General features: G+C 40.0%; 1 protein-coding gene across 1 annotated transcript in view; it reads left to right on the top strand.

Annotated features, from left to right (window-relative positions):
• The window catches only part of cacna1g (calcium channel, voltage-dependent, T type, alpha 1G subunit), a 310,938-nt gene that overhangs the window by 164,191 nt on the left and 130,921 nt on the right, over window positions 1–15,826 (top strand). The window contains exons 6-9 of the mRNA XM_084938287.1: window positions 8,208–8,367; window positions 12,178–12,472; window positions 12,992–13,084; window positions 13,541–14,411. Of these exons, the coding sequence (XP_084794413.1) occupies window positions 8,208–8,367; window positions 12,178–12,472; window positions 12,992–13,084; window positions 13,541–14,411 (1,419 nt within the window). The remainder of the gene's footprint in view (window positions 1–8,207; window positions 8,368–12,177; window positions 12,473–12,991; window positions 13,085–13,540; window positions 14,412–15,826) is intronic.

Genomic DNA, 15,826 nt, shown 5'->3' with positions numbered 1-15,826 from the left:
CAAGTTAAACCATCTTCAAATAAATACATATAAATATTGGGCTGAGATCTGAGGAATTCGTAGTCCAATCAATACCTCAAACCATTCTTGAGACATTTCTGATTTGTGGCTGGGAGCATTATCCTGCTGAAAGAGGTCACAGCCATCGGAGTATGCTGTTTCCATGAAAGGGTATATGTGGTCAACAATGCTTAGCTGGTGGTACATGTCAAAGTAACATCTCGGAAACATGATTTGTCCAAGCAGGCTACTTTCTTCCATTGCTTGGTAGTCCGGTTCTGTCCAGTCCAGCTCACGTGCCCATTGTGGACAGGATCCAGTATGGTCACCCTGACTGGTATGTGACCATGCAGCCCTGTACACAACAACCTGTGATGACACATTCAGCTACAGTAGCTTTTCTGTTGGACCAGACCCCACGGGCCAGCCTTCACTCACCCTGTGCATCAGTGAGGATTGGCTGCAGACTGGCTGCTGTTTCTTCCTTTGACCACTTTGACCAGGAACACCCTACAAACCATCAAATTTTGGCCCATGTCAAACTCGCTCAAATACTAATCTTTCCTGCTTGCTCGCCTGGTTCCTTATATACCTCACTCGCTATCACCTGATAGCCAAGATGAAAAGATAATCAGTGTTATTCATTTAACCTGCCAGTGGTCATAAAGTTAAGCCTGATCAGTGTGTTTATATATGTATATTGCACTCACTCACTCATATAAATTGTGTATCTTTAATTTAGGGATTTGTTTATCTGCATTTGCACAGCTATGCCCATGTGGGTTTGTTTGTATGGAAGGCCAGTTGTGGAAAATGGATCAGTCTGACTCAGTATGTAGAATAATCATAAGCATAAAACTCTGTGAGTAAACTAATTTTGATTTTTTTTCAGTATCTGTTTCTCATAATTTTGTATCCACTGGTCAATACAAAAAAAATTCCGGTGATTACAAAAGTTCAGTTCTAAGCCCGTTCTCTTCATCGGGTTTCATTTTTTTCCACATGGACTCTGGCTATGAGTCTCATGACTCACTTACACAGAGGATTATTTTCATTTTGGGGACATGCAGTCATCTCTGTCTGGAGTCGCTTACAGCGAGCTTGTTGCCGTCCACTCGGAGCAAATAAGAAGAGACGCAGGTGTACGCTGCACCTCGACTCAGAAAGCCCATTAGTTCACAGTACACAGATTACAAAGCTGGCTGGGCCGGAGCTGGACCTGGACAGCAGAGCAGAGGAGGCAGACCTAATCTGCCTGCTAACAGATGGCTCCCCCGATCACACGCAGCAACCCGCCTGCCAGCCGTGTTGGAATGGAGTGGCTGCCCACGGCGAGGTTGGAGAGGGCACACAGGCGGAGGAGGAGATGATTGTTATTGAATATGAAATGTCGATCACTTGGAATGAGCACACTGTAGAGGTCGGGAGAGGCTTGGTGGATTGATTGTCTTGCCTCGGACATAAACAGAGGTTCTTCTTAAGAGATTCATGCTCGCGTCTGTCACTGTTTAACAAGTTACTCTCATGAATGGCTCTGATCCAGACGATGTATTGTTTAATGCCCTGATTTATACTCCTCTCACAATAGCACTCTGCAAAACAAACTGTTGCCACTTCAAATACTTTATGTCGTCTTACTTCTGGCTAAATTGCTTCCTAACTGCCATCACGCCTGTTCCAAATACCAGTCGCTCAAAGCTGACTTCTTTAATGTTCAGCCATTACAGCCGTACCAGCTCTGAGACTCTTCTGGTTTTGATCATACTCCGGACATATTTAGAGTATATTAAAAAAAAGAATGAAAGAGAGAAAAGAAAAATCCTTCACATACTGTACTTGAATAACATTAATATGTTTACCGATGACTACAGCAATTCTAAGATGGTTAATGTGATGAATGTGTTGTAATGTGTTGCACTCTCACTGTATGTGAGAACCCAAAGTGTCCGAAGCTGCGGTTCCCTTCGTGACCACTTGAGGCTAGCTCTGAAAACAAGTCCCCAAATGTAATTTTGAAAGATACAGATAAAGTTTTCTTCATTTAAGTTGACTTTATTTTACTGAAAATTGAGAACACATGCTTTCTAACTAGGTGCCAAAACATTGACTTGAAAATGCAGTGTTTAGAAACCAGTGACATCATGATGGTACATCCTTCTCCTATGAACAGTCTTTTTGTCTTTTGGTGGTTTTTTCTCTCCAATTGAAATAACCGAGCTCACGTAGCTCTTTCATAACTCCAAGACAACATTTAGTTTCTTGGAAATAATGAGCCTCACTGTGAATGCAGCACAAGCAAGTACAATTATACAATAGATTATATGAATATGAAAAAAGCAAAATAACAAACAAACAAAAGCACTGCTATATATTACATATTTAATCTATCATAACTGGTACTGCACGGGGTTCTGACAAATATAGCCACTTTTGACTGCTGGATGAATGCTTGGTTAGTAACGTCTATGTATCTTGTCATGTTTGCAATAACTGATTGATTAAAACTCACTACTAGACTAGTTTTGTTTCCACTCATTGAAGTTATTGACCCTTTTTAACTAATATCACTTACCAGTCTCAGTCCAAAATGTTCAGTTGTAACTACATTACCTTTTCAAACCTGTCCTGCTATGATGGGAACTGTATGGACTTATAAAAAGATTTAAAAATTTTCCACTTTTTAATCCATTGTGGTTACATAAACTCTGCTGGAATAGGACAACACCATTTGGACAACCTACCTGCAAATCTGCAGGACAATGTAATTTGAAGTAGTTAAGTAAATAATTGTAATAATGTTTTTATTTGTGTGCGCATGTGTGTGCTTTACAAACATATTTCCACATGATGACTCTAAATGTAAATGAGGGCATTTCAAAATGAACATATTAAATTTTTGTTTTTAACATTATTGATATTTATCTTCCAGCATTTTTCAATATTGTAACCATTAGACTTTCACACATTTATCCACTTCACAGAATCCCACAAAGGTCTGTTAAAATAATGATGATAACAAGTCTTGTGGGTGTGTAAGTCTGAGCTGTGTCAGTTATAGAAATCTCAGATGCAGATGTGTAGTACTGCTGCTCTGAATCACAGCATATGAAGCCCGTCATTGTCTGGACACTAATCCCAGCTGCTGTTGCTAACTCAGGCACAGCTAAGCAGCATCCTCACAGCTCAGCACATTACTCTCTGAAAGCGATCACATGAAGGAGTCGCTGCTTAATGTGCACTCTGTGTGTGTGTGTGTGTGTGTGTGTCTGCACTGACGAAACACAGGGGTAGATTTACCTTTTGACTCGGGTCTCTCAGAGCGTATGGGCTCTCACACCTCTGAATGAATCCGTATATTTTCAGGCAGTTCAGGCAGTCGTGATGAAGGTGTCTCCCACCAAAGGGCAAGTGGCTACAAATGGCCACAGGCAGTGAGTCATGCCTTCATTTTTACATAACTCCCTGCACTGGATCGCTTCCCTTGAATCATGACAGGATGTTTCTCTTGTAAACAGCCCTGCAGAGCCGTATTTAATAACTTGCACGATGACTGGAGCATCGCAGATAATTTCTTTATGCCTCTCATCTTGCGCCGTGATGGTAAATGCTATTTATGCTGCTACCGCGTCCAGTGTGTAATGTGGCAGCTATTACACAAACGGAACCATGCTTTTCAAGTACCATTCAAGTTTCCAGGCTTTCTCTGCTGTCACTTTTCAATTTTAGCTGGATTTCACAGCTCCTGGATTTTTCTCCAGTGTCTGCGAAACACGCACGTTATCCTGCAAATGTTCAGCACTGTCACTCATTCTCTTGTGCCTTACCTTTGCTCCTCTCCTCCCTTCATCTCTCCCCCTGCCTCTCCTGACGGGCTGTGGCTCATTTTGTTCTCCAGATCTGAGAAAGTCTGCAAACTCCTTCTTGGGTTTCCTCCCATCTGTCAACACGGAAAAAAAAAATAAAATCTGTCAGTGCGCACCCGATTAAACAAAAAAAAAACTGAAACGAAAAACAAACTCAGAGCTGAAGATATGAAAAGTTTCTGATGCAGTTTGTTGTTTCACTCTCAGATGGCACAGTCGTCTAAACATGAAAAGGATGAAATTTTGCCAACTTTAAAACAGGAATGGTAAATGCAAGCACTTTCACTCCAGACCAGAGGAGATTTTAGTGGATATGGACACAAGCAAAGACTTTACTGTGTATTCTGACAGTGGATCTCCTCCAAATCACACTTTAAAGTATTCCTGATATATGTATATTTAAAAAAAAAAACCATGAAGATGTCAAGGGAAACCCACTTTGATTCAGGAATTTGTTTTTCATTTCATCTCATATTCCCATTTTTTTTTTGCTCCTAACACAACTGATGGGATTTTAACTTGGAAATTGCTCATTTTTTCTGATTACCCTTTAATATTTTGAAGTAGAGCCCAACTGATTTCTCAGCAGGGAAATATTCTAACTTTCTCAATATTATAACTTAATGTTAGCTGTTTGCCAATATACTGGTATCCACATTCATCGCAGCTAATAAAGACGAATTTAAAAAGTAAAGCAGAGATGGAAGAAACACCCTTCAATCATGCTGTAAGTGTTGATGTTGACTAGTTCATCTGCTAGAGGAAAGTTTGGAAGTTTTGGAATGGCACAAACATAACAACCAGATCCGAGCAGAGTCAGGCAGAGTGTAAACAAGTAATGTGTTGTCTTGTAAACTGCATTGTCGTAGTATGTTATTAAGGACCCATAAATAACATCACATGATAGAACTGACAACCTGTCCAGGGTGTATCCCGCCTCTCAGATAGACTCCTGACAGCCTTCTCATCTCACTCGTCTGGTTCAGATTAAAACATTAAGGTTTCAGGATCTTTACAAGTATTTCAAGCGAGCAGAGAAATTTGGAGAGTTCTTTGTGTTATTGCTGGGTTTTTACCTCACAATATAAAGCGCCTTGAGGCAACTGTTGTTGTTGTTTGGCGCTGTATAGATAAAATTTGAAATCAACTAACTGAATTATTTTGCTTTGATTTTTTTTGTTATCTGTATGGTCAGTTCTTAATGGTAAAACACTGCAGTTTTTTAAAGGAGGGAGATTCTTATATACCTAAAATTCACTATGAAAATATCACTGGCCCAAATTTTAAATGAGTTTGCTGAAATGTTGACATTTTATTAATTCATTACTTATTAAAGAACAAGATGGTTCATCATCCTGAAATGTCCTGAAAACTGGCACTAGTCTTTAAAAATTATAAAATGTTCTTACATTCATATATTTGGGGTTTAAATACTTTTAGCATTGTAGACCAAAATAATGCTATTTTAATTTCTGTACACATTTAGATCACACAATGCAGCTGCATCCATGCCGTTTTGGATCAGACAACACTATAATCCACAGTCCAATTTACAAGGTGGCAATAATGTGCCAAAACTGATACAAAGCCAGCAGGACCCTATGCTGCTACCAGGAGGCTGAGTCAAATCCAAAATAAAATATTTGTGGTCATGCGCAGGTGGCAAGTCAGTTTAGACAACAAGGCACGTGTGAAAACGAATACATGACAAAACCAAAGTACAATGCACAGGAAAAAAGGAAGATTATGTACAATTTGATTGAGGTATGGAAAGTTTGGCTAGAAATGAATATTCTGATAATGACAAAGGGAAACTTTTAAAAAAGCACAAAGTGGAATCAAGGATTTGCACAAAACACAAAGTGATTAAACACAAAAACCAACACAAAACTGTAATGGGAAGTCCATCTATCCATCCATCTATCCATCCATCTATCTATCTATCCATCTATCTATCTATCTATCTGTCTGTCTATAGCTTGTTTTTAATTAAATTTGAGATCAAACTTAATGAGATTCAAATACTTTTTTTTCATGTTTTGTATTCAGTTTAACTCAGATTTACTTAAAAGTCTTAAAATTAGCAATGTTTTTACAGGGTGTCTATAAGTAAACAAATTGTAACCTTTTCTTTTATCAAATCCGCACCTGCCCTTTTGAAAGCATCCCCTCAAATAAACTAATGAGCTCAGTGCCTTGGTTTCTTTTAATGGGACCAGATAACCCTTTGATTTCATATATCTCGTTTTCCTACCCTCTGCCTATTTGGTGCCCTTTCCATTGACTCAGTGTCCTTCCCTTCTGCCCTCTGTTCCTCGGTGCCATCAAGTGAGCTCTGCCATTGCAATGGCAGGCTTCGATTCGGCCTATCCAATTACCCAGAAAACCCCTGATCAGGAAAATGATCCTCATTATTAACGCCTGACTCAAAAACACAGCCAGAGAAGGAGAGAGAGAGACAGAGGGATGGGCAGGCAGAGGTGGAACTAAAGACACAGAGGGGGAAAAGGGGAAACCGAGGCAGTGTGATGGAGAATAGATATTACACATTGGCAAAAACAAGAGAGAACTGAACAAGGTTAGGTAAGATAGATTAACAGATGGTTGGATAGTATACAGCTAGTGAGAAAATCAATGTGAAAATCAAATCAAAATCTGAGAGCCAGAGTTAGCAGAGGGAGTGTGTAGGCGGTAGGAAGTGTGTGTGTTGTCAGAAACTTGAGGGAACACTGTCCAGAGCAGACAGATTTAGAGATGTACTGTATGAAAGGCAATAAAGCAGGTCTTTTACTGTGGCTTTAATTCAGAACAAACTGTAGGAGTCCTGCTGGTACTTTCACAGACTGCTAACTACTTCCGCTTGACTCAGGACCGTTGTGTCTTCTCCAAATATATTTTTAAACATTATTTTAAAAGGGTGTTGCTAAGCACACCAACACAGTGAAATGACAGGTTTCTAGTAACTACTAAGCATTTATGCCGTCCGGGGCTCTGACTGGGATGTCACTTTGGATTTTTGCTACACCAGTGTCATCGTGGACAGTTATAGCACTTACAGTACTTTTCAGCAGCAGAAACTTTGACATATTTCACTGATGATCACTACATGCTGTTGGTTTGCACCATTTCTAAATGGCATCTCGCTAAATTTGGAAAGACATTGTCACTGTCACATTGGCATTCTGGTGTTGGACCAATTAGGGCTTACTGTAGTGTGTATACACTATATATAAGTGTTTATAATGCCTAGTTAGTGTTTTATTAACAATCATCGGATACTACTGTGAAAAGAAGTTGTGTTCGAGTTGTACTGTGGGCCATGTAGTGATTAGATTCTGTCAAAAAAGCAAACATAAACAATGTGTGGAATAAAAAGGCAGTAGCTAGCTATGTGTCAAACTGCATGATGTTAATTTCGTTGAGCATAGAGTAAGTTCAGGCAGAACAAGATCAATCTGGCTCTGCTGATACCTTTCTATGGAAACTCTAACAAGAGTTATTGGCTGCTTTAGCTTGCCCAACATTGCTGTACTTCTGCAAGCCTCTTTGCAACCCACCTCCATCCCAGTTCTTTATGTTTTTCACATCAAAAATGTGGAAAAAGCCTAAAAACTAAAACAAAAACTATCAGTCCTGTCAGTGCAACATGCCACTTATAAGTCATTATTAGCAGTGCTTTATATATTAAAAAAATGGATGGGCAAAATTCAATTCTGCTATACATGGCGGTCTACAGTTGTTCATTTCAATTTCCTGAAAACCTTTTTTACTGGCGAAAAATTTCATCCTGAGAAACTGACACACTGAATCATTTCTGTTTGTCAAGGGCCCCATATTGTTTACGAGTGACCCACAGCACTGTACTTCGTCTCTTAAAATGAATGACCGTGTTTTGACAGTCCTTTAATAAGCCCTGTTTTGGTAGTATAAAACATAAAGCGCAGAGCGGCTATATTTACTAGATTATGACATATAACAGGCTGTTATTTCTGTGATTCATCATTTTTGTTTCATTTTCATTAAACTGAAAAAAGCTACTTCGGCATCTGCTGGAAAGTGTGTCATTTCATCAGATGAATAAAACACAAAATTTTGCACTTGTCCCTGCAGGTCTGTTAAACAGGTAAATGCAACATTTAGTGTGAATGGTAGTAAATGGAGAAGTGCTTGCGCTGGTACTTGTTTGACTAGGATATATGCGGCGATGAAAAACGTTCTGCAGTGCCTCTTTAACTGAAAGTGCTTTGATTCTCCATTCAAACAGACCTGATCCACACAATGCAGCTACATGGATCTACTGTGTGCTGCCCAGATGTTTGACCTTTGCTTTGTCTCTTCTCTCAGGTATGCGTATCCTTGTGACCCTGCTGCTGGACACCTTGCCTATGCTGGGTAATGTACTGCTGCTGTGCTTCTTCGTCTTCTTCATATTTGGCATAGTGGGCGTCCAGCTGTGGTCTGGCCTGCTCAGAAACCGCTGCTTCGTCGAAGACAACTTCTCCTTGTGAGTACCATGCTTTCCATTTCTACTGTACTCGTGTATGCATTGTCTATTTTCAATTCAGTTCTATTTAATTCAGTTAAATTTTATTTATATAGCACAAAATCACAACAACGGTTCTCTCAAGGTGTTCGACACATTTGGTGCTTTCTTGTCCAAATTCCATTCAATGCAATTGTATTTATATAGTGCCAAATCACAGCAACAGTCACCTAAAGGCATTTTGTGTTGTTAAGGAAAAGACCCTACAATAATGCAGAGAAAACCAACAATCAAACATTTCCTGTATAGAGAACAATACCACAACCTGCATTAGATTTTACTTTACCTTCAGTGCCAAATAAGCCCTTTTAGCTAGCTAAAAATGCCCTCATCAATGGTAATGATATATCCTCCTTCTACAGGCTAACTACATGCAAAGATGAGACTATAGTGAGAACAAGAAGTGTAACTAATTGACTGCTAGTAGACTTTATGCAGCCACACTTGCATTAGCACAATTAAGAATTTAAACCACCAACTCTTATTATGCAAATGTCACAGTAGTAGTATAATTCATTGTTAAAAAATGAATTGTTTTGACCCAGGCAAATAGCCAAGCTTTCTATTAAATCTTTAATAGACAGATCTCATTTTTCAATCTGCAAAATTAACATCAATAGACACTAAAATATTTAATATGAATATTTTAAATTGATCGAAACAAATCGTAAACGATACAGATTAATAATCAGTTATTTACAGGCTAATAATGGATATTTATACTCAACAAGAAAGAGCTATCAGTCATCAGTATTCCCAACCTCTTATCCGTCTAGATTTGTAGAGAATGGAAGAAATGAGGTGAGTGTTGCTGATTTAAACCCTGTGGTTCACAGGTGTTTCATGTTAACCACTTTCTCTCAATAATTTAAAGGTCCACAAGCTGGAAGGATTTCTTTATGTTTTTATTATTTTTCTTGAAAAGTGATGCTATTGCTGCACCATAATTCTGCAGGAGATCGAAGTCAATCTGGGGAGTGAACTTTGACTGAGCACCCTAAACTAGGTCAAAAGGTCTGTGATCACAGAGTCTCATCACATTGATGAATGGGATAGACAAGCCTGGGAATAATGAGAAAGACGTCGTGTGAACCAGGCATATAGAACATGGAAACCAATGACTTATTCATATTCCCTGTATCTTCCTGCCCTCATCGTTCCCCCTCGATGTATAACTCCTCACAGCTATAATTGAAGTTCATGCATAATGGCTTTGCTATGCAGGCATTCTTTCCCTCTGTCTCTTTCTCGTTTTCTCATCATCATTGTCAATTTTTAGACATTCCTCTCGTACCTTGAAAATCATTATCATTGTAATAGAAAAATGGCACCTAAGCCGAGTCATTTTTTTAATGTCCAAAGTCATAAACATAACTGTTTTAATGCTTGCATCTATTTCTCTTGAACACATATCACTGATACATATTTTAGTGCTTCGGCACAGGCTGTTAGCTTGGTTGACAGTAACTCTTTATTAGTCTGATCGAGACTATTGAAGTGGACCCGTGCGTCATGTCAGGGTGTGATAAATCGACCGAACAACATACTGAGCTCATCAGAGCAATAAGTGCTCCTGTAGATCATCCCAAAGTGGGAAACAGGTTTTAAGAATATATAAATAAGAGAGTGTGGATAAGTGGATAAGTAGTCACACAAAACATGTGATGCTACAGTGCAATTAATAAAACTGAATGTGTGTTGACAGACGAGCCAGATACTACAGAGTCACCAGACACACACCAGTTATTCCAGACAGGCGAGTGTTCTGCAACAGATATGCCAAGATGTGTTATAGCAGGCAAATTCTCTTGTATATCCAACTCATCCAGTGCACACTGGGTTCTCCCTGGGTATTTGGCCCTGGGTATTTCAAACACAATTAAAGCTAGCTTCACTGATTATTTACTCCAATCTGTTTGCACGAGTGTTAATCAGTGGAATCAGCTGTTGTAGTGTTTGCATGGATTTAAAACCTGCAAACTTTGGGATTTTGAAGTTGATCCACTTAAAATTGTGCTGGGTTTATAATAAAGCCTAAAAGGAACACCATTAGGAAAATTAAAAATGTCCCGCCAATTATGACAATAAATGCAGGCTGCATTTGAATACATGTGAAAAAGACTATTCCCTGAGGAAAGACATCTCTAGACTTTTTTTTTCTTGGAAACATTCAAGGTCACATATTTAACCTGAGATATTTCGTCAGGCTGTTTTGCAACATGCAGCTGCTCAATTTTATGCATTACTTTTAAGATGATAATTCTTTCGGAATCATCTATAATTTATATATATCTTATTTGCCTGACTTTTTGAGGTCCAGTCATTTAGTATGAGATTTTCTAACTTTCGAAAGAAGAAAAAAACATGGTTTTACTCTTATTAATAAAAATAGTTGCATTTTTGACTAAAATATGTGATTCTTTCTAATTGCAGTACTTTTGTAGTATTGTTTCTACAATCCTATATGTCTGTCTATTTTATATATGATCGACCTGTCTTATCTTTTATTAGATTTAGTCTTAAGTTCAGATAAATGAATAATATTGGTATAACTTTAACATTCATGTAGACGCTGATGCTGACAGCCTTGACACAGATTCATTAAATTATTACACTTTATTGGGTTTTTTCAGAGTGAATATAACCCAACTCAGAGTGTAATTTAAACACATAATTGTAATTTAATTACACTGCACTGGGAAATACATTTCAATACAGTAGATAATACAATAGTCTTTCTGAAAGTGCTGTAACTGAGTTTATGGAAGCAATTCCTCCAGTGTTATTATCCTCAATGCTGTGTGCCAACACTTCTAAATTTGGACAAAACTGGGGTTATTGTACTCTGCCCTCTTAGAAACATGGCATCTGACCAGGTACTTACTCTCGATGGCATTACTTTAGCCTTCAGTAAACTTGAGCGTATCTGTTATGTTTGAGCAGGATATGTCCTTCAGTGTGCATGTTAAACAACTATGTAGGACTTCCTTTATTCATTTGCACATATATTTTAATCTAAAAAGAAATCTAGTTTCAGAGTGATGCTGAAAGACTAGTTGATGCATTTATTACTTTTAGGATGGACATTGTAATTCATTATTATCGGGTCATTCTAAAGTCTCTCTGAAAACCATTGTGCTGATTCAGAATGCTGCAGTAAGAGTATTAACAGTGAGAGTAAAGGGTATATTCTGCTCATATTAGGAACATGGGCATCATTGACTGCCTGTTAAATCCAGAACAGACTTTGAAATCCTTCTCCTCATATACAAGGATTTGAATAATCAAGCCTCGTTGTATTTTAAAAATCTAATAGTACCATAACATCCAAATTTGACACATCACTCTCAAATTGTAGGGTTTCTTGTGGTTTGCTTATTTATAGTTTATAGTTAGGGATCAGATGGTCATATCCTAGTTATGCTGCAAAGCCTGAAGGCTTCTCATGATACACTGTTTCTTTTTCACTCAGCTCTTTTCACTCTCCATATACTTATAAATCACTATTGCATATAGAAGTTTAAACCAACATTAGTGATTATTAAAATATGCTCTCTTGTCTTTCCCTTCATTCCCAACTGGTTGCACCAGATAGCTGCAGCTCCCTGACCCTGATTCTGGATTATTTAATTGCTGGGGTTTTGTTGGGGTCTGTCTGATGTTGCGGGGTCTTTTGGCCAACTCACTGCCATTTTAATTTAGTCCTGATTTTTCTGTGAGTTAATGCAATCTGAAGTCCATACTAATATTTCCCCTTCTTCCTCCTGCAAGCCCTCTGTCTGTGGAGCTGGGAAAGTACTACCACACTGAAAACGACGACGAGAACCCCTTCATCTGCTCTCAACCCCGAGACAACGGCATGAGGGACTGTAGCTCGATTCCCAAGCTGTATGAGGAGGGGGGCCTGGAGTGCACCCTGAAAATCGACTCTTATAACAGCACTGACAACACCACCTGCGTCAACTGGAACCAGTATTATATCAACTGCTCTGCTGGTTTGATCAACCCCTTCAAGGGAGCCATCAACTTTGATAACATCTGCTATGCTTGGATCGCCATCTTTCAGGTAGGACAAATGGTCCGATTTGAAGATGCCAAAATAGTTTTTCTGCAGTGGCAACATACAGTACGATTTGGCCCATGCACAATCCTGTAATCCAAAATGGAGATGAAGAGGGAGAAATGGAGCCTAATTACCCCTGGGCTAGTCTATCAGAGAAAGAGGGCTTAGAGGATTAGCAGGTCACCAACATCGCACAACCAGACTGCAGCTTATTTTTTCCGCACCATTTCTTTGCTATCTTCACATCATCTGAATAACATTTTGTTGGAGTATTCAGTCATAGTTGTCTTGCTGGGGGGCGGGTATTTTTAGAGAGCCAGACTGAAGATGTTCAGCCTGCGTGGGGTAAAACAAACAACATAAATGTTGAAGGATTACTCTTATGCTGAGTCCTGGTTTTTATAGCACTGGGAAATATGTCCTCTTTCAATTTCTATTTTTAAATTCCATTCTTTATTTGGTTTCTTCTTTCAATTTTTTTTTTATGTTTGTATGTACTTAACTCCTGGTGTTCATTTTTAGGTGATTACCCTGGAAGGCTGGGTGGACATCATGTACTTTGTGATGGATGCTCACTCCTTCTACAACTTCATCTACTTCATCCTGCTCATCATTGTAAGTATATCTGCACACGACTGAAGAAGAGGGTCAACTGGGGGTGTGAGCATCCACCGATCATGTGTGAATGTAGGCTGTACACAAGATGGACATAAGTACTGTGATATGACCCAATGGTTTAAGCTTCAATATTAAAATTTTTGCAGCTGCTAGCATATTTGGACAAGAGGGTGGGGTGCTAAGATATTAGCTAATGGTTACCAAGCTTGGTAATCTCTATCCACAAACTGTACAAGTGTAGACAGATACTAAGTAACATAGTATGTAACATACCTGAAAAAGCCCCAACAGCATAACATTAAGTAGAGGTCCAGCTGAATTATTCAGATTAGCAGAGCTAATTGCTAATGCTAACAACTACCTGTGTCAACACATCTTTCAAACAACGTTCTCTCTGTAGTCTTCATTCTTCAGACCTCAGTAACAATATCATCTCTCTTTCTTTCCCCTTAGATTGGCTCGTTCTTCATGATCAACCTGTGCCTGGTGGTCATTGCCACTCAGTTCTCAGAGACCAAGCAGAGGGAGAGCCAGCTGATGAAGGAACAACGAGTGCGCTTCATGTCCAACGCCAGCACCCTGGCATCCCTATCCGAGCCAGGCTCCTGCTATGACGAGCTCCTCAAGTACTTGGTTCACATCATTCGCAAGGGGGCCAAGCAAGTGGCCCATATCTGCAGGCTCTTGGCCCGTCGTGCTGGGCTCCACATTGCTGCCTCGCCCCCAGCCACAGATATCCAACGCAGCCACAGCCAGAGGAGAAGGAGAAAGACCTCCAGGCAGGGGTCTGTGTCAGTTCATCACATAATGCATCATCATCACCAGCACCACCACCACCACTACCATCTAGGGAATGGTAGTGTGAGGGGAGGAGGGAGCACCAGATGTTTGGACAGTAGGGAGGCAGAAGGTGGGGCTCATAACAACAACGGGGGAACTCTCATAGCAAACACTGGAAGTGGGCATCTTGCCGTGGCGCTACCCTCTTCAGTGACAGCAGCAACTTCTGATATGAACCTTGCGATTTTGTCCAGTCCTGCTGCTGATTCATCCTCAGTTTGCAGCATTTTCAACACCAACTCTGGAATTGCTCCAGGCTTCTTCTCCTTGGCTCCGGCTCCCAAGTCCAGGGCCATTAAGAGGAACTCTGTGCCCTTTGCTGCTCCAGGGCCTAAGAATTACCCCACCCTTCAAGCTCGGGCTCTGGCCGAGTCTAGAAGAGGGAGCATTGCAGCTAGCACCCTGACGAACATCAATCTTAATATTCCACCAATGCCCCAGGACAGAAGGCCATCGAGTCTGGTAGACCCGCTCAGTCCAACAGGTAGACACACAATGAGGCAGCAGATGCAGATACATTCTTGTGTGTTAGCTGAGCTGAATAGGAGAAAAAAATAGAATATCCACAGGTTTAGATTTACTTGAGTGAGCTACCCTGATATATGACTGGCTGACCAAGTACAAGTGATTAGATTTGATATGATTTAATTTTCCAATTAATTTACTCGTGGATAATCTTCTCACTCTTATTTTGACAGTTTAGTTACTGCTAACTGCCTAATCCTGGTGCTTCATGTGTTTTCCCTACAACCTGGCTCACTGGACAGGTTGCTATTGTGGTGGTCCGTGATGTCACTCAGCTGATATCCACAGAGAGTTGATATGATCCCAAGGTCTCACATGGTTGAACTAAACCATCATGTTTTGCTGCTGGTAAATGGTAGCCCTTCTGCTCTGCGCCCTCTGAGTTCGGCATGGCTGCACACAAACCAGTTGTCGACGTGCAGGTTGTATTTAGAGAGGCCATCCTGTTTGCAGTGGTCCTCCAGACCAGAACAAAGTCTACAATTGCCAGCTGTAGGCCATGATAGTGAAGTTGGAGTATGTCTGGCTATGGATAAGATCCCTTTTGGGGTAGCAGCTGAATGATTTGGAGGACAACAGTAACCTGGCCGGGGAGCCAGCTGGCAGAGAAAACATGAAAGGCCAGGACTAGCAAGCAAGTGAACAAAATAAGAGTCAGGGAATGGTCCAACAGTAAATCGATCACAGATGACATTGTTTTCTCAGACAGATAGAAAGAATTCAAAATATGCTAAAATTAATCATCACATACTGTAGTTGGGGTGCCATTAATATACCTGGAAAGCCTGCCCAAGAAGACTCTTTGTGTGGGAAACACTGCTATCTCATTTACTCAGCCCATGCTAATTTCCATATTGGTGTTGAAGGAAATGATGTAACACACCAGTGGTTGTGTTCCTTTAACTGCAATCACGTATTTGGCGCTGTGCAGTATTGATTTGTTCTGACTAAGCCTCGAGCTACAACACTGTCCAGAAAGAGATTTTTGCTCTTTTCATGACAAGCAGATAGAGTGCTAATTAGAGTCAATAAATGTTAATGCCTCATGTCCAGCCAACTTTTTTTGCCTCTTGGTCAACTTTTAAAAAATGTCTTAGGCCAAACAAAAGTCAGTTAAGGTCTCTTCGGGTTGTACAGGTGGTGGAAAAAGGCTGGCTAGCGGCCAGAGAATCTGTAGAGACGAGGCATTAGTCATACAACAGACACACTGCCCATCACCGTCAAACACACTTTTCCTGACACACACGCAACTGTCTAAAAATGCTCCCATTCACAACCGATCTCTTTCATTGGATCTGACAATTTGTCCAAACCACTTCATTTAAGTAATTTATCAAAATCATGTTGATTCCACCGCAGTACCCTTCTCTCTGC

Source organism: Perissodus microlepis, chromosome 8, assembly GCF_051167445.1.
Source record: "Perissodus microlepis isolate ML-2025 ecotype Zambia chromosome 8, ASM5116744v1, whole genome shotgun sequence".
NCBI lineage: Eukaryota > Metazoa > Chordata > Actinopteri > Cichliformes > Cichlidae > Perissodus > Perissodus microlepis.
Note: the sequence above shows the minus strand (reverse complement) of the source record. Positions and strands in the feature narration are given on the sequence as shown.